This window comes from Capricornis sumatraensis, chromosome 3, assembly GCF_032405125.1.
Source record: "Capricornis sumatraensis isolate serow.1 chromosome 3, serow.2, whole genome shotgun sequence".
NCBI lineage: Eukaryota > Metazoa > Chordata > Mammalia > Artiodactyla > Bovidae > Capricornis > Capricornis sumatraensis.
In genome coordinates, this window is record NC_091071.1 from 80,793,652 (window position 1) to 80,819,373 (window position 25,722).

Sequence of the window (25,722 nt, forward strand, 5' to 3'; positions counted from 1 at the left end):
GAAATATTATAGCTCATAAAAGAAACAAACATAAGAACACCTTATAAACACTATAGTAAGCCAGTTAGGGTAGAATATTTTATAAAGTCACTCAAGAAAACCTGGAGGAACAACATTAGAATTTCTATAAGTTGGGTTGTGTGATACAGAGCTAAACAAAACGCACAAGAGTTTTCATATGTGGCCACATGACTTGTTAATTTACGATACTTCCCAGATTACTGCAGTTCCAAAGAAATATGCTAATAAAAGGCTTCATTATTTCTGGCTCTTCACATCTTATCTTGAGAACTTTCCCTTTCAATTATGAAAATATAAACAGAAAATTCGAAGTAATTATTTAACTATAAACATTGCTGTCTTATTTTGCTGCTATTTTTCACTATCCATGTCCAAAGTTAGTATTTGTTTTTCTGTTATTATCATTTATAAAGGGGCCATAGTGACTGAGGTAATCCTTACCAGGATGCTATGAGGACAGCACTATTAAGATCATTGCGCAGATGGAGAAACCAAGGCAGATACTCTGAAGTCCAAGCATTTCTACCCTAAAAGAAGTGCTCCATGGTTTGCCAGGGTCTTTTTCCCACAGTGTTAGCCTTGGTCAGTTAACAGGGCTTATGGGCATGTGACCAGAACAGTCTCATAGGACTCCACATTCAGCAAGGCATTGTCCTTGCAGTTTAATTCTCTCTGGCTTGGGGTCTTGGAATTCTTAGTAACTTTTATTTCTGAATTTGTTCTTTGGGCATGAAATCCTGTGGAACAATGGAGCACAAGCCAGGAGTTTAAAATGAAAGTGTTAGTCACTCAGTCATGTCCCACTCTTTGTGACCCCATGGACTGTAGCCCACCAGGCTCCTCTGTCCATGGGATTCTCCAGGCAAGAATACTCGTGTGGGTTGCCATTACCTTCTCCAGTGATCTACCCAATCCAAGGTTTGGACCTGGGTCTCCCACATTGCAGACAGATTCTGTACTGAGTCACCAAGCTCAGCCGCATTTCGTGTCACCTCCTTGTTGTGGTCTGTGCTAGGTTTGGAAAAGCATTTCCAGACACAGAGTATTTCAGAAGAGAGGTTTACAAAGAGCAAGGAGGAGAGATAATGAGGGCGCTGCAATGGCAACCCACTCCAGTACTCTTGCCTGGGAAATCCCATGGATACTGGAGCCTGGTAGGCTACAGTCCATGGGGTCGCGAAGAGTCAGACACGACTGAACGACTTCCCTTTCACTTTTCACTTTCATGCACTGGAGAAGGAAATGGCAACCCACTCCAATGTTCTTGCCTGGAGAATCCCAGGGACGGGAGCCTGGTGGGCCGCCGTCTATGGGGCCCACCAGAGTCGGACACGACTGAGGTGACTTAGCAGCAGCGGATGCAGCAGACCGGGGAGAGCCCACCAGACCCTGTTAGAATAGTGGGTCACCTCAAGGGAGAGCCAATGCTTTTTGTGGGTTAGTAGCCAATTTCTGTAGCCTCATAACAAAGAAAATTCCTGCTAGAAAGGTGTCATTAGGTTATTGTTTAGGGCACTCTAGTGTGAATACTGGAGTGGGTATTTTTACCCCACATGGGTAAGGATCCTTACCTCATACGGCTGGTAAGGATCAGGGGGCTTTGGGCAACAATTACAATGGGGCTCAGCCAGTTCCCAGAGATGACCTTGGTGCTGGCCTCCATATCTGTGGCCTTAGTATGAAGCTTTGCACCTGTTGGGACAGGGCTCCCTATTCCTCACCAAACTGGGGTGGTTTTCAGCCTCCTCATCCACACTTCCGTGCTCTGCCCACCATGGCAACCGGGTTGCACTGGGGCTGGGGAACCGGAGGCCCAGGGCCTGGAAGTGGGCGGCCAGTGTTCTCCAGCGACAGGACAAGGCTGCTGTCCCCTCTGAGTGGCAGCACCACTGCAGGTTCCATGGGGACTGAGTGGGGACCTATGGTCTTTCCACAGTCCAGGGACTGAGTACATTCCCAGTGATTTCTACCTCAGAGGTTGCAGCCCCTCGTGGGCCTACAGGAAGTGGAGCCTGACTGGACCTCCCTGTCCCCCCCAGGGCCCCACCTTTTCATTTAACTCTGGGCTCTGCAAATTAGGTAGCTGAGTAAGAAGCATGGGGACTGTTTTGGGGTGAATTGTGTCCCTCTCAAAACTATGTTTAAGTTCTAACTCCCAAATACCTCAGAATGAGACCTTGTTTGGAGACAAGGTCATTACAGATATAATCAAGTTATAACGAGGTGATTAGGGTGAGCCCTAATTTGACTGATGTCTTCATAAGAAGAGATTTGGACCCAGAAATATGAAGAAAGAGTAGATGATAGGAAGAGACACCGGGAGAAGACAGACATCTTCAAGCAAGGAAAGAGGCCTGGAACAGACTTTCCCTCACAGGCCTCCAAGGAGCCAACCCAGCTGATACCTTGATTTTCGACACGTAATCTCCAAATCTGTAACACAGTCTGTTTCTGTTTAAGTCACTTAGTCGGTGACACTTTGTGATGGTAGCCTTAGCAAACAAATCCAAGGATTAACATTATGTCTACCGTTCGAAGTCTGGATTTGGTTTTGTTTTCATTTCTGTCTTTCACTTAAGGAAATCTGTATTTCTCTTCAGTGGGCAAATTCTCAAAGCAAAGCAGATAAAATGGAGAAAGTGAAAGTGTTAGTTGCTCAGTCATGTCTTACTCTTTGTGACCCCATGGACTGTAGCCCACCAGGCTCCTCTGTCCAAGGGATTCTCCAGGCTAGAATACTAGAGCGGGCAGCCATTGCCTTCCCCAGGGGATCTTCTGGACCCAGGGATCAAAGCCAGGCCTCCCACATTGCAGGCAGATTGTTTACTGTCTGAGCCACCAGGGAAGCTCAGCATCAACACTTTCGCTTTCAGTAACGTCACATCATTCCAGGGCTGTTCTGGTGTTGGTGGAGTTTTCTTTTTCCCTTTGTTTTGGTGACCCAGTCTTTGAATCACATCCTCCCAGGGTTTCAACACAAAGACATTGTTGAGGGAAGTTTATGTCTTACTTGTCCTGTCTTACTATTTCTTGCCATAACATGCCTTTTTGTAACAGGCTCCCTGGTGACTGAGATGGTATATTTTCAACACAGTGTATAAGATGATAACGGAGCCGCTGTGAATAGTGATTTTTACATAAGCAATGTCTGTTAGAGACTTCAGAGTTAAATAAAGACAGGAAAAATGGAGGAATAGATGAAAAGCTCAAAGGAAATGTTTTCAACTCAGCTGAAAATTTTACCTGTAGATACAGGATGCTTGGGGCTGGTGCACGGGGATGATCTAGAGAGATCATACGGGGTAGGAGGTGGGAGGGGGGGTTCAGGATTGGGAACTCATGTACACCCGTGGCTGATTCATGTCAATGTATGGCAAAACCAATACAGTATTGTAAAGCAAAATAAAGTAACAATAAAAATTAAAAAAAAAAAATTTTACCTGTAAGATACACAGACACAGTGAAGAACTTTGAAAGAGAGAAGATTTTCTGTGAGGGTCAGCTACTGCTAAAGATGAGATGGATGGAACAGGAGCGGGAGGGAGGGAATGAGAGTGGCCACGTCGCAGGGACAGTCTGGAAGGGTTAATCCACTTCACACAGAGGTTGGTGAAAGGCAGTTTGAGTCCTGACAAAGCTGGAGCATGATAGAGCTCATGAAGCCAGGTTTCATATCTCCTTTATGTGAGAAAGAGTATTGTATGCCTTGTGGAACTGAGTGACGATTTGGGGAGATCAGAAAGAAAGGGGAAGAGAACACGTACAAAAGTTTAGCAAGAGGGGTCCCACAGGCCTGTGGAGGTGATGATTACCCAGGTTCAGAAGCTTCAGGAGAATAAAGAAGGCTCAACGTCAAGGACGATGCCAGGGCAGGAAAAGAGAAGGAAGTTCTGAGACAGGACAAGGGGATATTTTAAAACGTGCTCAGCTTTTTAGCTCATTTTATTAGGTTGACCCCAAAGTTCACTCGGGTTTTCCTGTTACATGTTATGGAAAAATCCAAATGAACTTTTTGGCCAGCCCAACAGAAACCAGTTGATAGGAAGCCGCTTGCTTTGTTAAGCGCTATCAGATTGTCAACAGATAAACACCACATCTCAGATGATCTTGATAAAATGCAAATATTCATGCAGAGAGGGCCAGGAAGGACAGACACATTTTCCCTTGATTTTGTCTTTCAAGTACAATGCACAGGCTGCAAACATCAGAAATTCCTTGCTTGCTGGTTTGGAAAGACATATTAAGAATTCAGCTTCCCTGCATCGTTCAGCCATGAACAGGACTTGATTCACTCACACACAGCATCCCTTCCTGCTACAGTCATCTGAGTAAGGGAAACAATCACATCTGAATCTGACTCAATGGACAGGACAAACCTGAATTTGTGTAGCTGGGAAATGTCGATACATCTCAAGAGAGAAATTGCTCACCTTTAGATTGGTTTCAGGGCAGTGATCTCCCTGCCCCGCATATCTCCCAGACCCTTTTCATGCTAAAATTGAGATAGTGTCAGAACAGCAAAGAACTGGACAGATTTAAGAGCTGATCCTGGGGCAGGAAGTGTGTGAGCTGTGTGGGCAGATGGATTGGAAGAGAGTTAAACCCAGGGGAATGGGGTCAGTTCAGTCAGTTCAGTTAAGTCGCTCAGTCGTGTCCGACTCTTTGCGACCCCATGAATTGCAGCACACCAGGCCTCCCTGTCCATTACCAACTCCCGGAGTTCACTCAGACTCAGGTCCATCGAGTCGGTGATGCCATCCAGCCATCTCATCCTCTGTCGTCTCCTTCTCCTCCTGGCCCCCAATCCCTCCCAGCATCAGGGTCTTTTCCAATGAGTCAACTCCTCGCATGAGGTGGCCAGAGTACTGGAGTTTCAGCTTTAGCATCAGTCCTTCCAAAGAAATCCCAGGACTGATCTCCTTTAGAATGGACTGGTTGGATCTCCTTGCAGTCCAAGAGACTCTCAAGAGTCTTCTCGAACACCAGTTCAAAAGCATCAATTCTTCGGCACTCAGCTTTCTTTGGATTGCAGTTGGCAAGCAGTGGCTTCCGAATAGCTTGTCTTAAGCATAGCACTTGACGTGAACCACGCATCTGAACTTCTCCTTCCACTTCCCTTAACATGGCCAGCTTATACATCAATTGGCTTAGGTGCCACTGTCATGGTATTATTTATTAAATACCAGAAAACCCTTTGCTTGCCTAAAATCCACCATAAAAGGAGGATTTTTTTTTCAATGAATTGTTTCATTGTTTTAAGGTGTTTTTTTTTTTAATTGAAAGAACATACATCTCACTAAGGCTTACCATTTCAAATCATATTTACGTAACACTTCATACCTCAGCCTGTTCTAAGAGGAGCTGCTTAAAGTAGAAAGTGAAAGTGAAGTTGCTTAGTCGTGTCCGACTCTTTGCGACCCCGTGGACTGTAGCCCACCAGGCTCCTCTGTCCATGGGATTCTCCAAGCAAGAATACTGGAGTGGGTTGCCATTTCCTTCTCCAGGGGATGTTTCCGACCCAGGGATTGAACCCAGCTCTCCTGCATTGCGGGCAGAAGCAGGCAGATGCTTTAACCTCTGAGCCACGTAGAAGGGGACACTAAAAGGCAGGTGGAGGTGGGCAGAAGGGGTGCTGAGCATGAAGTGGAAGGGCCTCAAGAGGAACTTCCTGCAGGGACCCCCAGCTGGCACTTTTCCAACAGTAATTACAGCCTGAGGCTTTAGACCCCAACCTCATGGTATGGTAGGAATCGGCAGGCAACTGACAGCTTAACATGTAGCTGAAGCCAGAAAACAAGTCGTTGCAACTCCCTTCTCCGGTTCTGTCAATCACCATATCCTGTCATTCTTGCCTCCTTGAATTGTCTCTCAAGAGACTAGAGTCTAATCAGTCTCTTTCTTTCTCATCACCACCAGTTGAACTGATAGCTCTGTCTCTCTGCCGGATCAAAGCAGAAGTCTTCAGAATGTTCTCCATCCTGCACATGGGCTGTCTCATCCCAGCTAAGTGAGAACTCCAGGGCAGGAGCTTGGACATTTGTCTCACACCTACACTCTCCTAAAACAATTCTGAGCACACAAAAAGTGCTCAATAAATGTTTTTATCAAATGATTCACATTCCACACCATAGCCTCAGTCATGCCTTCTCTTGTTCCAAAAGCTCCTTTTCATCTGAATACAGATTTTTGAATAAAATTTAAGTTCCTCATAAAATGGTCCCAAACCACCTTTCCAACTTCATATTCTACAACCACCAAACACTTTTATATAGTGAGGCTCTCATCACCCTTAGAGCTGATTATTTTCATCGTCTCTGAGCTCTGGTAACTTTTGCTCCATCCAGTTTCCCTGGTGTGACCCTTCACCTCTCCATCTATACTTTCTCTACTACCTGAACTCTGTCTCTGTAATGAGGACAGGCACCCATGCTGGTCTAGTTCACCAGTGTACCCCCATATGCAACACATATTGGGTCCCTAATAAATGTTGAATGAAAATGCCTCTTCTGTGTGTGTGTTCTTGTGAGATTGATTGACTTTTCTGATCTTCTAGACCAAACTGACACCTTTGAGATACTGGTTTCCTCCTGTTGTGATTATACCTCTTATGTCAAAATATATTTTGGCATTAAGTTGTAGTTCTTCCTGTACATTTCATGATGCACTCCCAGGGAGAACATCAGTTTCTTGAGTGCAAACACTGATATATGTATCCTATCTGCAGGGCTCCTCAGTTCAGTTCAGTCGCGCAGTCGTGGCCGACTCTTTGCGGCCCCGTGAACCGCAGCACGCCAGGCCTCCCTGTCCATCAGCAGGGCTCCCAGCACACGCCACATTAGACCCTCCATTAATGTCTGTTTGAAATCTCAAGTCTCCCACTTCCAGATGTTGTTCTGTCGCTCAGCCACATCTGACTCTTTGCAACCCCATGGGCCTGCATTATGCCAGGCTTCCCTGTCCTTCACCATCTCCCAGAGCTTGCTCCATTCATGTCCACTGAGTCAGTGATGCCATCCAACCATCTTGCCCTCTGTCATCCCCTTCTCCAGCATCAGGGTCTTTTCTAATGAGTCAGCTCTTCATATCAGGTGGCCAAAGTATTAGAGCTTCAGTTTCAGCATCTGTCCTTCTAATGAATATTCAGTATTGATTTCCTTCAGGATTTACTGGTTTGGTCTCCTTGCTGTCCAAGGGACTCTCAGGAGTCTTCTCCAAACCACAACTCAAAAGCTTCAAATATTTGGCGTTCAGCCTTCTTTATGGTCCAGCTCTCACATCCATACATGACTACTGGAAAAACTATAGCTTTGACTAGATGGACCTTTGTCGGTAAAGTAATGTCTTTGCTTTTTAGCATGCTGTCTAGATTAGTCATAGCTTTTCTTCCAAAGAGCACGCGTCTTTCAACTTCATGGCTACAGTCACCATCTGCAGTGATTTTGGAGTCCAAAAAATACAGTCTGTCACTGTTTCCATTGTTTCCCCATCTATTTGCCATGAAGTGATGGGACTGGATGCCATCATCTTTGTTCTTTGAATGTTGAGTTTTAAGTCAGCTTTTTCACTCTCCTCTTTTACCTTCATCAAGAGGCTCTTGAGCTCCTCTTTGTTTTCTGCCATAAGTGTGGTGTCATCTGTATAAGGCTGTATATTGTCACCCTGTTTATTTAACTTATATGCAGAGTACATCATGCAAAATGCCGGGCTGGATGAAGCACAAGCTGGAATCAAGATTGCCAGAAGAAATATCAATAACCTCAGATGACACCACTTCAAGTTATTTGGCAATAATCTACAGCAGTTCATTTTTTTCTAAGTTACAAATAAATGCATGTAAATACAGCTAGACACATGGTTCTCACTAAGTATATGAATATAGAACTTCTAAGAAAAAAATAGCATTTGGGGAAACAATAATAACATAAGGATGATTCAATTAAATGAGCTTTATGGTCTCATCCAGCGCTGAAGTTCATGCTCTGGGTTTATGGGTAGTTAGTTAGTTTCTGCCACGTCTATCTCCCTTCCAGTGCCGTTCCGCTGTCTCCTCCCTGGAAAATGGGCCAGTACATGTACACACACACTCTCCATCTAGAAAAGTCTGATGGGGGGGCCATGTCCACCTCACTCATGTCATCACTTGAAGATCCAGTAAAGTGTTTTAAATTCTAGTCCTTTCCTTTTTCTTATTTTTCATCATTTGTTTTTAAAGGTTTATTTTATAATGTTTTCTTTGGAACTGATGAAACTCCCTTCTTTTCATTAACTGGGAGAATGTGCATGATTCCAGAACAAATAGATATAGTTTTAGAGAGCAAATATTCAAGCAAATGATTCTTCTGTCTATCTCTGGTACCCTACACAGTGTCTTCCACATAGTCAGCACCTAGGGAATGCTTGTTGAATGAAGAAATGAATGAATAAAGAAATTCTCCTTCCATTCCTTAGAAAAGTACATGTCATCCTGTGGGACCAAAGGGTGGATCTAAAATGATCTCCTTTCCAGAGGAACTCAGAAGTAGAAAGTAGAAACACTAGTTTCAATGGATTTTATTTTTTTAAGGATGAAAATTAGTTTATAAGTTACTTCTAGTAAATCAATCCTTTTTCTCTTCCTAAACTTAAAATTATGAAGGGATGTACAATAGCATTTTACTGCAAAGAGATTTAGTAATTCTGGCAGTAGTTCATTAATCACTTAATCAGTGTTCAAGCAGAACTGATGTCCTTGACATCTATAATCAATCTTGATTCCTCCCACATTTGATCTTCATCCTTTTTGAAATCTGTCTACAGACACTAAGGACTGGTGGCTTATTTTCACATCATGTTTTTGTTAGAGATGACTCTTATGCACATATGATAATAATCAGAATATTGCTACCTATATTGGGTCTCCTAGTAGTCTATTTGAAAACAGTTGCTTTCTCTCCAGTGAATTTATGGAGATTAATGGGGCTAGCACCAGATTCCATTATAGCTTAATGGGAAAATGGGATTGGGCCATTTTTTAGCTTCATGTGACATACTATTCTTTTGGAGATGGCATGTTTATTGTTATTAGTAAGCCAGAGCTACTTGTTTATGATACATTCTGAAGAACTTTTCCAAAGCCACATCCTAAAGGCAGCTGGGTGTAGAAATGTGCTAGCACCCTAAAACTGAGCAGCATGGAGTTCAGTTCAGTTCTGTCACTCAGTCGTGTCCAATTCTTTGCGACCCCATGAATCGCAGCACCCCAGGCCGCCCTATCCATCACCATCTCCCGGAGTTCACTCAGACTCACATCCATCAAGTCCGTGATGCCATCCAGCCATCTCATCCTTGGTCTTCTCCTTCTCCTCCTGCCCCCAATCCCTCCCAGCATCAGAGTCTTTTCCAATGAGTCAACTCTTCGCATGAGGTGGACAAAGTACTGGAGCTTCAGCTTTAGCATCATTCCTTTCAAAGAAATCCCAGGGCTGATCTCCTTCAGAATGGACTTGTTGGATCTCCTTGCAGTCCAAGGGACTCTCAAGAGTCTTCTCCAACACCACAGTTCAAAAGCATCAATTCTTTGGCACTCAGCTTTCTTCACAGTCCAACTCTCACATCCATACATGACCACAGGAAAAACCATAGCCTTGACTAGACAGACCTTAGTCGGCAAAGTAATGTCTCTGCTTTTGAATATACTATCTAGGTTGGTCATAACTTTTCTTCCAAGGAGTAAGCATCTTTTAATTTCGTGGCTGCAGTCACCATCTAGGATTGTCTAATATCTTCTGCTTTGGTGTTTTTATGATCACTGGTGGGACTGAGTTCTAATTCTATCTCTCCTTTCCTCTTAACACTTCATAATTTGGATATTTTAAAACATTATTCCTCTAAGATTTTAGTGATATATAATTTTTATGTCCGTGTACTTACAGACCACTCATTGACCCATCCATATACTGCTTGTCAACATCAAGTATTTTTGTCTTTCTTGTCACAGAGTTGCAATATAGACTTTACAGTTAGATAGTGTGGAAGATGAACAGATGAAGACTCAGTTCATAATGACACATGCATTTAACAAATGAGACAAAGATTTTGTCATCTGGCTGCTTGAGGAGCCTTTCTCCTTCATAAAAGTTGATAACATGGTATTTCAGGATTGTTTAAAAACTCTGCGCCCACCATATGTTACAGAAGCAAACTAAGCTGGACTTTTGTGATAATGTTAGAAGTCTTGGGTGGCATGCTTACATTAGTATTCTACAAGTGTTCAACCAAACCTACAGCTGGATCTGCAGACCAAGAACCAAGAAGCCAGAAGGAGAATAATGACAACAATAACAACCTACATTTACTGAGGTCCTCCCGTGCGGAGGTAGTGTGTGATATACTCTGCATGAGCTATTTAATGAAATACTTTTAACATCCCTATGAGGTCAGTGGCATACATATTCCCATTTCAAAGAGGAAAGGCAAGACTCACAGAGATCAGGAAATTTGCTCAGAGTTACAAGGCTGGTCTGTGGTGGGTCTACCTGATTCCACAGCTCTTAACGCCCAGTCAGGCAGTCTACCCACCTATCTTAGGTGCATGAACTGAGGCCCAGAGGGCTATGGTACAGCTAGTAAATTGCAGAGCTGGATATATTTGAACGTACATATTAGATAGAAGCTAAACTATAGAACAATTATAGTGAAATAATTATCCTTTTGTGAAAATTTAATGGAACTTTGGGCTAGCTAGTTAGTAGATTATAACAGAAATTAAGGTTAACATTTTACCCAGGCATGAAAAGGTGAATAGGAGAGTTGGAGAGAATGTTAATAATTATCAGAGTCTACATCGAATTGTCGAGAGGTAGATTTGATCTTGAATGACTATTACTAATAACCACACAGACAAGGGCTTCATTAGGAAAACAAATTTCCTGATCTAAATGAAATCTCCCTAAAACCATTTATTCTCTGCCTCCACCCCCTTCTCTTTTGCTCTGATGTATGGTGATCAAAGCAATTTTCTGACAACTAATTCAACTCCTCAAATATATAGTTATAAATAACACTATCAATTATTAAATGAAGTATAGCTTCCATTAATACATTCACAATCTTTTTTTAACAGTTTCTTAAGTGATTTTGATTACTGTAAAGCAGTTCTTCTTGATCTGAGCAACTTTAGAAAAGCCGAAAGAACTTTTATCAAAATGAAGCATTGTTCTCACGTACCAATACATAAGAAGCTTCATTCTACACTGTTTGAAATCTCTAGAAGGCTCTGCCTGTGTTCCCTATGCCGCTGCCACAGGACATGCCTGGCCCTAAACCACAGTTGTTTTAAGGGAACCTAATAATATCCCTTTAGATTTTTGAAGAATGGACAGGAAGTAAGATGTTTAAGAGCAGAGCCTAGCGAACAGGAGTACAAAAGAACTCTTGGACCTGCCCAGACGGTCGGAGCTAAGTAACCCAGCAACCATGAGCCTGGGTAAGCAGCACCCGCCAGTGTGTTCAATCAACATCAAACATTTCCTGAACTTCGACAATGTGCTCAGGACACTCTGAACTTACACTGAAGAAATCAAATGTGATTTCCATCTTCAAAAAACCTGTGGGAAGACGTATTCATAGTTACTGCGTGATAGGTGGCTTCCAGGCTGACAACTTGAAGTAAAGCCACATAGTGAGTAGAGAGATACCCCATGAGCCCCGTCTGGGCCCAGGCAGCTTGTCCAGAGGAAACTCATCCAGATCCTCTCTTCTGGATCCCTGGGGCTGGAGGCTCAGGGGTATCACGAAATGCCTACTCGCTCCACACCCCCGGTGGCCTGCGTGGTCTCTGCCCTGTGCCCTTGTATCTTCTCATGTGGCTAGGCGAGGGACCTCAGCTGGTGTCCTGGGCATCTGTGTGCTGCTGCCAGTCCCACCCAACAAGGACTCTCTCAGGAGGAGGCTGACCCCAGAGTAAATGTCCCTGTCTTTCTACTTCTGATGGGCCCAGCACGGAAAACAGATGTGGGGAAGCATTTTTACTCACAAGCACTGGGTCTCCTCTCAAAACACAAAGAAGCCCTTGAATTCTATCCTTGGGGTGTCCTGCAGACATTTGATGGGGAAAGTGTTGATTTCAGTGGCTCTTGATTGAGCTGCCATATTCTTAACATTCAGGCACTTGTCTGAAAAAAAAAAAAAAAGTCACCACCTGGGCACCCAGTGTGTCTCTCCTGTAGCCCTGAGTATTGTTAGCAGTCCTCTCCCTCCAGCTGTGGCGAGCTCCTTTTCTATCAGTGCTGTTCCCGAGTGGGTCCACAAGCAGCCCTTGTTACTGGGCCAGGGAGGGGGCCAATCCAGTCTTAGAGCAGAGGTTTGCCATTAGCTCCAGCAAGTCCATGTATGCCTCCCAAGAAACTCTCTTGATTTGTACAAATCAAGCCCTTGTTGTGGACGCTGCCCATTCAACTTCAGACCTGTTTGAGATGCAATAGCTGTTGGTGTGACATGTCACAGCTCAGACATGCACTTTGGGATCCCCCCCCGACACTAGTTAATTGCATATGAAGATTCTCTACTATATCTTCTACTTTGCTGTTTCAGATAAAGGAATCTTCATTATCCAAAGTGAGAACCTTGAGAAATGTATTCAAGCCAGCAAATCTACACTGACCCTGGAGAACTGCAAACCACCCAACAAGTACATGCTGTGGAAGTGGGTTTCAAACCACCGCCTATTTAACATCGAAGGCAGTGGCTGCCTGGGCCTGAATGTGTCTAGTCCAGAGCAGCCACTGAGCATATATGAGTGTGATTCCACCCATGTTTCCTTGAAGTGGCGCTGTAACAAGAAGACGATCACAGGCCCACTCCAGTACATGGTCCAGGTGAAGCAGGACAACACGCTTGTGGCCTCAAGGAAATATCTCCATAAGTGGGTTTCCTATATGTCTGGTGGTGGAGGCATTTGTGACTATCTGCACAAAGGTAAAAAATAATTTCAACCAAAGTACACATGAAGTGATATATTTAGAAAGGTTGCCCATAAATAAAGATTTGTAAAATATATGAAAGAGGTACACAGCACCTGGGACCTCACGGGACTTCCGCTAAATAGGTTTGAGTTGTTTACATGCTTATTGTAAAAAGATTGCCAGAGTCTTAGAACAGATTAGCTAAAGAAGCAGAACTTTGAATTTTAAGGTATTAGGGGAGAAAACACTTAAATAACTTTGGGAATCAGTGGAAAGGAGAAAGAACAGAAAGATGAGGGAGAGAGAAAATCAAAGTAGAAGGAAAAGATTTTTGAAGTTAAAAGCCTTGTCAGGATAAATATAATAAGAGCCTCTCAGGCCAACATTTCTTTTATTGTAGAAAGTCAGTTCCATGTATGAAGCATGTGTGCAGGGCACCTCCATGTCTCCTAAGAGCAGGCTGGCATCTGTGTGGTGGGCATGTTACAAGGCATTAAAGGCAGACTGTTGTCAGACGTTATTTGCTGTGTGTCAGGGGTGGGAGGGATTTCCTGGGTGGCTGAGTGGTAATGAATCCACATGTTAACACAGGAGACGCAAGAGACACAGGTTTGATCCCTGGGTTGGGAAGAGCCTCTGGAGAAGGAAATGGCAACCCACTCCAGTATTCTTGCCTGGAAATCCTGTGGACAGAGGAGCCTGGCAGGCTACATACAGTCCGTGGGGTCGCAAAGAGTCAGACACCACTGAGTGACTAAACAACATCAACAACAAACAAGTGAGGAGGAAAGCATGGTTTGCTGGCCGGTAAGTGGAGGTGTTTTCATTTCACATAGCTCTGTGATATCTGGGATTTTAAAACAGACAAAGAAAAAGAGACAAAGAAAGCAGCTTAGTTCTGAAATTCTGAAACCTCAAACCTGTTTGTCAGGTTTTGTTATGCAGCTCTGTTCAGTCATTCATCCATCCATTCACCAGCCTTCACACACTCATGGAACACGGACTGTTTCTGGGCTGGCATCTGATTTACAAAGGCCAGCGAGCTGGAATGGTCCCTGCCCTTCTGGTACTTTGTAGAATAATGCCTCAATAAGAGCTTTGATTTCTAAAAACTGTAGGAAGCAGAGAAAGGAGCTCCTAAAATCTAAAACAAGACTTGAGAAATGAGTAAAGAGACACAGAGACAAGAGTAAGCCATTTTTCAGGACTCACTAAAATAAAGCAAGTGCTGCAAACCAGCACTCTGAATAATCTCCAGTTCTAAGGAAGAATTTGGCTTTTTGCTTCATGTGAACATTTCAGCCAAATACCCACACTCACAATGCATGCAGGGGAAGACTAGGTAGAAGGCAGAAGATGTGTCCTGGAATAGCAGCAGTTTCCAAACAGCTCAAACCTCTAGGGCTAGTGATATGGGGTGAGCTCAGGCTAGCGCCACGCCCCAAACTATATCATGCACCCCCACCCCTCCCAATTGTGAGAGAGGGTGGGAATCTCTACAGTCAGCCCTTTCACTCCAGGACCCACTGACTTAACTAACCGTGGCCCTGATCCCCTTCTCATGGTAAAGAATTTCCTTTGAATCAGTTCTAATGAGGTGGATGAAACTGGAGCCAATTATACAGAGTGAAGTAAGCCAGAAAGAAAAATACCAATACAGTATATTAACTCATATATATGGAATTTAGAAAGACGGTAACGATCACCCTGTATGCGAGACAACAAAAGAGACACAGATATAAATAAAGAACAGACTTTTGGACTCTGTGGGAGAAGGCAAGGGTGGGATGATTGGAGAGAATAGCACTGAAACATGTGTATTACCATATGTGAAATAGATCACCAGCCCAAGTTCAGTGCATGAAACAGGGCACTCAAAGCCAGTGCTTTGGGACAACCCTGAGGGACGGGATGGATTCAGGATGGGGGACACATGTATACCCATGGCTGATTCATGTCAATGTATGGCAGAAACCACCACAATATTGTAAAGTAATTAGCCTCCAATTAAAATAAATAAATTAATTTTTAAGAAAAGAAATATTTTAAAAAATTAAGGGAAACGGGTCAAATGCCAAAAAAAGAAAAAGAACCTGCCTGCCAATGCAGGGGACATAAGAGACGTGAGTTGAATCCCTGGGTCGGGAAGATCCCCTGGAAAGTGGCATAGTAACCCACTCCAGTATTCTTGGAGGGAGACTCCCATGGACAGAGGACCCTGGAGGGCTACAGTCTGTGAGTCGCAAAGAGTTGGACACAACCGAAGCAACTAAGCACACACACACTGACCCCCTTCACTATAGAAAGTCCCAGTTGATTCATGAAAAGTTGTTGCCTCCTGCTTAAGGCCAACGGCAACCCACTCCAGTGTTCTTGCCTAGAGAATCCCAGGGACGGGGGAGCCTGGTGGGCTGCTGTCTATGGGGTTGCACAGAGTTGGACACGACTGAAGTGACTTAGCAGGAGCAGCTTAAGGCCAAGGATGACCAATGATGATTGGAATACTCTGAGAAAGCAGCCAGCAGGCCGCTCAGCATGGACATCTCTCCTAGACCCCCTCCCTGGGGGCCAATAGCCGGGCATCCACTTTGCCTTCTGTGTACAATGTTTGCCACACTGCACCATGTGTGTCTTTAAAAATGGAAATCTGATCATGTGATTTCCCATGCAATACCCTCTGATGACTGCCCATTGCCTTCAGAGTAAAAGCTGAAGTCCACGTCTTGGCAGAGCTGGCCCCCTGTGAGCCGACACTCCAGTGCCTCCCTGGTTCCCTGCCCGCTGGGCTTCCCTGCTCTCCCCTGTTGACCCCACATGGTTCTTGATGCAGGTCCCGCATTCCTGCTGTTCCTTCTGCCAAAACAACTCTTGTCCAGAGGCCCAAACCTCACTTTCCCAAATTCTTATTCAGAGAGGCCTTCACTGACCATTTTATCAAAAATAGTGCCCCTTCAACCCTCACTTGGAGACGGGAATGGCAACCCACTCCTGTATTCTTGCCTGGAGAATTCCATGGACAGAGGAGCCTGGCAACCTACAGTCCACGGGGTTGCAAAGAGTCGGACATGACTTAGTGGCTAAACCACAACCCCACCACATACACCCAATCATTCTGTTCTTATCCTGTTTTATTTTTCTTCATGGTTACTTCTCACTACTTGAAATTACAAGTTTATCTATATCTTTGTTTTCTCTCCCCCCCACCCCACTCAAACAGATGCTCCATATGAAAGGGAAATTTACTCATTTGGTCACTATTACATCATAATACCCAGTTCTGAACACATTAAATGTTCAACAGATATATCTGTTGAGTGAATAAATTATAAATACTTATGAAACTCAAGATTCAGATGCTGCTGACTGATATACTTGGGGACTGGAAGATATTTTAAAGTGAAATCTTCAATTATATTCAGTATCTTCTAATAGCCTATACTGAAAAAAGATCTGAAGCTATATACCTGAAACTAAGACAATACTAAAAAGCAATTATACTTAAATACAAATAATAATAATAAATACTTTTTTTCTTCTTATCCATTCATAAATATGTATGCTACTGAAGCAGTGTTGGTCAATCAGTCATGTCTGACTCCTTGCAACCCCATGGATTGTAGCCCGCCAGGCTCCTCTGTCCATGGGATTCTCCAGGCGAAGATACTGGAGTGGGTTGCCATTCCCTTCTTCAGAAGGGATCTTCCTGACCCACGGATCAAACCCGTGTCTCCTGCATTACAGAAGGATTCTTTACTGCCTGAGCCACCACGGAAACACTGAAACAGTGCACCATAGTAAACAAACAAGGAGATAACCATACAAAACAAACCACTTATCAGCGTTTCCCTGAACACAGCACTCAGCCTTGTACTTTTCCACACACTAGACGTTGAGGTCTTAAGGGTTAACCGGGGTAAAGTGAGGGCCTTGCCGAGTGTAGATTTTCGGTCAATAAAAAATGCATTCGCACTCTGACAGTTTCCAAAGATAAAGTTGCCATACTACTTATTTGACTTTGTCCTCTTTTTTCTCTTAGATTTGTACACAATCAAAGGGAATGCCCACGGGACTCCGTGCATGTTCCCCTTCCAGTACAATCAGCAGTGGCATCACGAATGTACCCGGGAAGGGCGGGAAGACAACTTACTGTGGTGTGCCACTACCAGCCGATACGAAAGAGACGAGAAGTGGGGATTTTGCCCAGATCCTAGTAAGAATAAAATCTAGTCTTCCCTATATGTCACGAATGAATCAAGGATGATTAGAAAGTTATTGTATCCAAAGAAAAGCACTGAGATTGATCTACTGAAGTCTGAATAAGCTTGCTGAATCCATTTAACCAGATTTTGATTTTGTTTGTTTTTGCCTTGAAAAGACAATTCTGATGTATATTGCTTTTCCTCCCCTAAGTTCAAAGATATTAATTAGTCATTCCTCACTAAGTTCAGTGCATAAATATGCTTTAACTGGAATCAAATTTTAATACTCTGTGATCTCATTAATCCCAGCTTCCAGGCAGGATATTTCAAAACAAAACTGAATGCATATAAAGTTTTGTTATGCTTCCATTCCGCTCCTTCTTATGAGCTCCTTCACCTATCCATGTCCTGATTGCTTGTCCTGCTCATTGTCAAGTCCAAACATCAGCTGGCCCTTGATGATCTTTTTAAAATCACAGTTGCCCTCCCAGTATTTCTCAACAGTGAGTTGTCTTGATTCCCTTTCCTTATTACTCAGTTTCTAGCTATAAATTTAAAATCTTTTTCTCTGCTTAACCTGATTTTCAAGGTGCAGTAATAGCTTCAATGTTCTAAATATTTTGTCAGTAAGTACTTTATTATTTTACTGTATTTTACTTTAGCTTAAAAGTTGCCAATGGTTCTTAAGTACTGGGGAATGTTTATATATATATCTTCTATTTTCTTTCTTATTTATTGATTTTCGGCTCTGCTGAGTCTTCGTTGCTGCAAGGACTTTTTTCTTTTTCACTCTCTCTTTCACTTTCATTAAGAAGCTCTTTAGTTCTTCGCTTTCTGCCATAAGGATGGTGTCATCTGCATATCTGAGATTATTGATACTTCTGGCAATCTTGATTCCAGCTTTTGCTTCATCTAGCCCAGCATTTTGCATGATGTTCTCTGCATATAAATAAGCGGGGTGACAATATACAGCCTTGACATACTCCTTTCCCGATTTAGAACCAGTATGTTGTTCCCTGTCTGGTTCTGTTGCTTCTTGACCTGCATACAGATTTCTCTGGAGGCAGGCAAGGTGGTCTGGTATTCCCATCTCTTGAAGAATTTTCCACAGTTCGTTGTGATCCACACAGTCAAAGGCTTTGGTATAGTTAATAAAGCAGAAGTAGATGTTTTTCTGGAACTCTCTTGCTTTTTAGATGATCCAATGGATATTGACAATTTGACCTCTGGTTCCACTGCCTTTCTAAATCCAGCTTGAACATCTAGAAGTTTACGGTTCACATACTATTGAAGCCTGGCTTGGAGAATTTTGAGCATTACTTTGCTAGCTTGTGAGATGAGTGCAATTGTGCAGTAGTTAGAGCATTCTTTGGCATTGCCTTTCATTGGGATTGGAATGAAAACTGACCTTTTCCAGTCCTGTGGCCACTGCTGCATTTTCCAAATTTGCTGGCATATTGAGTGCAGTACTTTCACAGCAACATCATTTAGGATTTGAAATAGCTCAGCTGGAATTCCATCACCTCCACTAGCTTTGTTCATAGTGATGCTTCCTAAGGCCCACTTGACTTTCACATTTCAGGATGTCTGGCTCTAGGTGAGTGATCACATCATCATGGTTATCTGGGTCATTAAAGTCTTTTTTGTACAGTTCTTCTGTGTATTCTTGCCACCTCTTCTTAATACCTTCTGCTTCTGTTAGGTCCACACAATTTCTGTCCTTTATTGTGCCTATTGTGCATGAAATATTCCCTTGGTATCTCTAATTTTCTTGAAGAGATCTCTAGTCTTTCCCATTCTGTTGTTTTCCTCTATTTCTTTGCATTGATCACTGAGGAAGGCTTTCTAATCTCTCCTTGCTGTTCTTTGGAACTCTGCATTCAAATGGGTATATCTTTCCTTTTCTCCTTTGCCTTTAGCTTCTCTTCTTTTCTCAGCTATTTGTAAGGCCCCCTCAGACAACCATTTTGCCTTTTGCATTTCTTTTTCTTGGGAATGATCTTGATCACTGTCTCCTGTACAATGTCATGAACCTCCATCCATAGTTCTTCAGCACTCTGTCTATCAGATCTAATCTCTTGAATATATTTGTCACTTCCACTGTATAATCATAAGGAATTTTATTTAGGTCATACCTGAACGGTCCAGTAATTTCCCCTACTTTCTTCAATTTAAGTCTGAATTTTGCAATAAGGAGTTCATGATCTGAGCCACAGACAAGTCAGCTTGTTTTTGCTGACTGTATAGAGCTTCTCCATCTTTGGCTGCAAAGAATATAATCAATCTGATTTTGGTATTGATCATCTGGTGATGTCCATGTACAGAGTCTTCTCTCATGTTGTTGGAATAGGGTGCTTGCTATGACCAGTGTGTTCTCTTGGCAAAACTCTGTTAGCCTTTGTCCAACTTCATTTTGTACCCCAAGGCCAAATTTCCCTGTTACTCCAGGTATTTCTTGACTTCCTACTTTTGCATTCCAGTCCCCTATAATGAAAAGGACATCTTTTTTGGGTGTTAGTTCTAGAAGGTCTTGTAGGTCTTCATAGAACTGTTCAGCTTCTTCAGCATTACTGGTTGGGGCATAGACTTGGATTACTGTGATATTGAATAGTTTGCCTTGGAAATGAAGAGATCATTCATCATTTTTGAGATTGCATCCAAGCACTGCATTTTGGACTCTTTTGTTGACTATGAGGGCTACTCCATTTCTTCTAAGGGATTCTTGCCCACAATAGTAGATATAATGGTCATCTGAGTTAAATTCACCCATTCTAGTCCATTTTAGTTCACTGATTCCTAACATGTTGACATTCACTCTTGCCATCTCCTGTTTGACCACTTCCAATTTACCTTGATTCATGGTGTTGGAGAAGTCTCTTGACAGTCCCTTGGACTGCAAGGAGATCCAACCAGTCCACCCTAAGGGAGATCAGTCCTGGGTGTTCATTGAAAGAACTGATGTTGAAGCTGAAACTCCAATACTTTGGCCACCTCATGCGAAGAGCTGACTCATTTGAAAAGACCCTGATGCTGGGAAAGATTGAGGGCAGGAGGAGACAGTGACAACAGAGGATGAGATGGTTGGATGGGAACACCGACTCAATGGACATGAGTTTAGGTAAACCCCGGGAGTTGGTGATGGACAGGGAGGCCTGGTGTGCTGCAGTTCATGGGGTCGCAGTCGGACACGACTGAGTGACTAAACTGAACTGAACTGATGGATCTAACATTCTATCCCTATGCAATATTGTTCTTTATAGCATCAGACTTTACTTCCATCACCAGTCACATCCACAACTGGGTGTTGTTTTTGCTTTGGCTCCATCTCTTCACTCTTTCCGGAGTTATTTCTCCACTCTTCTCCAGTAGCATATTGGGCACCTACCGACCTGGGAGTTCATCTTTCAGTGTCCTGTCTTTTTGCCTTTTCGTAACTGTTCATGGATTTCTCAAGGCAAGAATACTGACGTGGTTTGCCATTTCCTTCTCCAGTGGGCCACGTTTTGTCAGAACTCTCCACCATGACCTGTCCGTTTTGAGTGGCCCCCCATGGCATGGCTCACAGTTTCACTGCGTTAGACAAGGCTGTGGTCCATGTGATCAGTTTCATTAGATAATGCATCTAAGCTACTTATCTTAGTACCTGGTGCTCACCAGGATCACCACCACCATCATGTCCCATTAGGTCTAACATCCTCTCAACATGTGCTTCTGAATCAATGACCCTCCCTCTTTATCGTCTTTGTCACCAGCACTAAATTAAGCATAGTGTTAGGACCTAGATCCCTCTCTCCAAAGAACTTGGCCCAGATGGAATACAGGACAGACTGATTTGTTCCATGCCTGGAAATCTAGACTACACTTGATAGGACGCTGTAGAATCATATAGTTTAAAATGTAGATCCTTGTCCGGTCCTGGAGATGCAATGAGTATTTGCATTTTTGACAAATGGCCCAGGTGATCCTGTGGCCCATAATTCTTCATCAGACAATTCACAACATGCAAGTAATTCCCCATAACATCTATATACAGGGGTGATATTAAGACATTTAGCAACCAGTTTGGTATGGGCTATTGGCCAATTCAAGTGGAGACCTTGATGTGGGGGCTTGGAGCCCTGGACACCCACTACTGGTATTAGCTGCTTATCTGCTGTAATGTGAGGGGATGCTGAGGCAGCAAGAGGCACTTGACGAGCTCAGGAGAGCAGCTCTTCAGCAATCAGCATGAAAGTATTTCATTATGTATTAACTGTCAGATCACTAGCCTTCTCTATCCGAATCTGAATGTCTGTGTGGAGGAATATGTGCATGTAATCCCTATACTCCTTAGATCCTTGAGTCTGATGTCACATTTTTTACATCATCTTCTCTTTCCATTTCCATCTCCAATAGATGTCATTATTAAAAGTAAATAAACACAGCCCTGGTTTGAGTTTCCTGAGTCATACAGCAAATTCCCACTGGCTCTCTATTTTAGATATGTTAGTGTATCTGTTTCCACGCTGCTCTCTCCATTAGTGGGAAGAAGGCTCAAGAGGGAGGGGATATATGTATACGTATGACTGATCTATGTTGATGTATGGCAGAAACCAGCACAATATTGTAACTCAAACATCTTACAATAAAAATTTTTTAGGAAAGTAAATAAGCAAATATTAATAAAAGTAAGATGTATTTCACATAGATAGCCCTAATACTATTTTTTAAACTATACTAGTCTCCTTGATGGAGAAGGAAATGGCACCCCACTGCAGTACTCTTGCCTGGAAAATCCCATGGACGGAGGAACCTGGTAGGCTGCAGTCCATGGGGTCGTGAAGAGTTGGACACGACTGAGCAACTTCATTTTCACTTCTCACTTGCATGCATTGGAGAAGGAAATGGCAACCCACTCCAGTGTTCCTGCCTGGAGACTCTCAGGCACAGAGGAGCCTGGTGAGCTGCCGTCTATAGGGTCACACAGAGTCGGATAGGACTGATGCGACTTAGCAGCAGCAGCAGTCTCCTTGAGATTCTCCAAAGAGCACTGTCACCATCCTCTGTCACTTTTAGCCAATTATGGTTTCCCATGTGGAAGCCTGGGTTTAGTGGTGCCCAGGGCTTTTAGATCCCTGGACTATCTATTTGTTCAGCTTCCTACAGTTCAGAAATATCCTCCACTTGACAGCCTGCCAGATTGCAGAGAGAATGTTTATTTGTACAGTGCTAAATTACAGTTCCAATTTTCTTCCTTTCTTTTACTTTTGGTTCCTGGTGGCCAGCGTAACTCAAAATAATGTGCCAGAGACTGGAATCTGAGCACGCTGATTGCTTTTTCCATGGGGTCAGGAAGTGGACAGGACAGAGAGATTAAAGCAAAGATTCATACTACTGTATCTCATCTTTCTTATTCAGAAATTTTTTACTATCTCAATGTAGAATAATGCCTTTATTTTTAAAAAGTTGATTGTAAGTGAACATAGTGTAAATTTAGTCCCAATAAACACATACTAAAACACACGAGCAGGGAGGATGTGATAAAATTTCTGTTGCTATAGATCTTCAGGAACAAGGATGACATAAAGGAATCTCTCTGGTTTTATTTAGAGGTGATTCTGAGTCATACTATATCTGTCCTGATTGTATATCTTACACAGCTGGAGAGTCAGGTTTAGTTAGTTTGAGATATTTTTAGGATACCAGCCTTTGGGTGAAGGCTTCCCCAGTGGCTCAGCATTAAAGAATCTGCCTGCAGTGCAGGAGACACAGGAAACACGAGTTTGACCCCTGGGTCGGGAAGATCCCCTGGAGGAGGAAATGGCAACCCACTCCAGTATTCTTGTCTGGAAAATCCCATGGATGGAGGAGCCTGGCAGGATCATTTCTCTGGAACCTCATTCACCTGATACAGTTTTTATCAGTAATTTGAATCATAGAGCAGATTGGTACCAATTTAGATGTATGACTTCCAACTTCTGCTTCATCAGCAGTATTATTTTATCTCTCTTCTCAAGCTTCTATCTCACTCCCCAAAGGGCCATATAAATGTTTTTTCTCCCCTGACTTTCTAACCTTGCCCTACATTATCCTTCCAAACTCTTAAGGGCCAATTTCAAAGAAAATAGGATCCCTCAGAGGGGAAGTTTTGACAACTTCCTGCTCACAGGCCTGCTCTTTAAGCCTACTGTGGTTTGGATCCATCTCTATTTTCTCCCTCCCAAGCAATAGTGGTCCTCCTCCTACTGAGGGTGAATCTCCCCACCTGGACTCTGGAGCCTCCCATCCAATCTTCTCCAACTTTATCTCAGTGTTTCTTAAAGCATGGTCCCTGTTCCAGATTGGACAGGGAGATGTAACACTATCTCTCTTTGAAGATGTCATGATCTTGGATATATAAAATCCCAAAGAATCCACTAAAAAACTACTATAACTAATAAACTCATTCACAGGACACAAGAGCTATATACAAAAGTCAATTGTACTTTAATACATAGCAATGAACAATCCATAAATTAGATTAAGAAAACAAATCAAAAAACGAGAAAGGAGTCCATTTATCCTAACATCCAAAAGAATAAAATACTTAGGAAAAATTTAACAAATGACATGAAAAACTTACATCTAAAAACTACAAAACATTGAAAGAAATTAAAGAAAATTAAATAAATGGAAAGACATCCCATGTTCATGTGATCAGAAGGCTTTTTATTGGTAAGATGGCACTACTACAGCAATCTCTATCAAATCCTAGCTGACTCCTTTGCAGAAATTGACACTCTCTTCCTAAAATTCATCTGGTAATTCAAAGGACCTAGAGGAGCCAAAATAATCATGAAAAAGAAGAAAAAAGTTGGAGGACTTAGATTTCTCAATTTCAAAACTTATGGAAAGCAACACTAATCAAGACAATCAAGACAATTGTCAAAATGGAATAAAACTGAGAGACCCACACTTATGATTAATTGATTTCTGACAAGGATCCCAAGACAATTCAATGGGGAGAGAATAGTCTTTTCAAAAAATGGTACAGGGAAACTGGATATTCACATTCAAAAGAATAAAACTGAACTTGTCTATCACCATATAAAAAACTAACTCAAGATAGATTTTGAAAACTTATATGGAAGAGATAAGACTATAAAACTGTTAGAAGAATCGGTCAGTCAGTTCAGTCATGTCTGACTCTTTACGACCCCATGGACTGCAGCACGCTAGGCTTCCCTGTCCATCACCAACTCCCGGAGCTTACTAAAACTCATTCTTCTTAGAAGAATACATAGGGGAAAATTTTCATGAATTCTTAGATATGACATCAAAATGAAAGCAACAAAAGAAAAAAATAGATAAACTGAACTTCATCAAAATTAAAAATTCTGTATTTCAAAGGACACAATCAAGAATGTGAAAAGACAACCCACAAAATAGGATAAAATATTTGCAAATCAGATATCTAATAAAAGACCTATATCTAGAATATATAAAGAAAGCTTATAACTCAATAAAAAGACAAAAGTCCCAATTTTAAAATGGGTAAAATCGTCTGAATAGACATTTCTCAAAAAAAAGATTGACAAATGGCCAATAACCAATGAAAAGCACTCAGTATCATGAGCTATTAGGGAAATTAAAACAAAAACCACAGTGACATACCACTTTGCATCTCACAGGATGGCTACAATCCAAAAGACAGACTAAAGGAACAAGTGCTGATAAGGATGTAGAGAAACTGGAACTTTCATACACTGCTGAGAGGATTGTAAAAGGATATAGCTGCTTTGGAAAACAGTCTGTCAGTTCCTTAAAAGGGTAAATATTGGGTTACCATATGACCTGCAGTTCTCCTAGCTAATTATCCAGGAGAAATGAAAACACATGCCCACACAAAAACTTGCACACAAATGCTTATAACAACCTTATTTATCATAGCCAAAAAATAGACACAACCCAATGTCTATCTACTGATGAATACATTAATAACACATAATATACCCATACAATGGGATATTATTGGGCTATGTAAAGAAATGAAGTACTGGTACATGCTACAACATGGATGGCCCTTGGACACATTATGCTAAGAACCCAGTCACAAAAAGAGCACACAGTATAATTCCATTTATGTGAAATTTTCAGAATAAGCCAATCTATAGAGACAGAAACTAGTTTAGTGGTTGTCTCGGGCTGGGAGTAGGGGTGAGGACTGAGGGAAAAGTGGGAAATGATTGCTAATGGATACTGGGTTTCTACAAAAGTGTTCTAAACTTGATTGTGGTGATGGCTGCACAATGCTTTGAAGATACTAAAAACCATTGAACTATGTACTTTAAATGGCATGTTAATTGTATCTCAGCAAAACTATTTTTTTTTTAAGAGTAGATGGGAGATGAGAAATTGGAGACAGCATATGTATGAAACTATGTGATTAACAGGGGTAGAGAAAAGGCAGAGACTGGGATGGGGCAGCCAAGGGAAGGAGTTTTTTTGTTTCTTGTTTTTTAAGGGTGACAGACACTAAGTCGTCTTTGAGTGCATCTGGAAATGATCAAAGAGGAACAGGTTGAAGATGCAAGAAAGTGAAA

General features: G+C 42.4%; 1 protein-coding gene across 1 annotated transcript in view; it reads left to right on the forward strand.

Annotated features, from left to right (window-relative positions):
• Nucleotides 1–25,722, forward strand: part of PLA2R1 (phospholipase A2 receptor 1) — a 124,926-nt gene that overhangs the window by 5,382 nt on the left and 93,822 nt on the right. Inside the window, exons 2-3 of the mRNA XM_068969499.1 lie at nucleotides 12,592–12,975; nucleotides 16,999–17,172. Of these exons, the coding sequence (XP_068825600.1) occupies nucleotides 12,592–12,975; nucleotides 16,999–17,172 (558 nt within the window). The remainder of the gene's footprint in view (nucleotides 1–12,591; nucleotides 12,976–16,998; nucleotides 17,173–25,722) is intronic.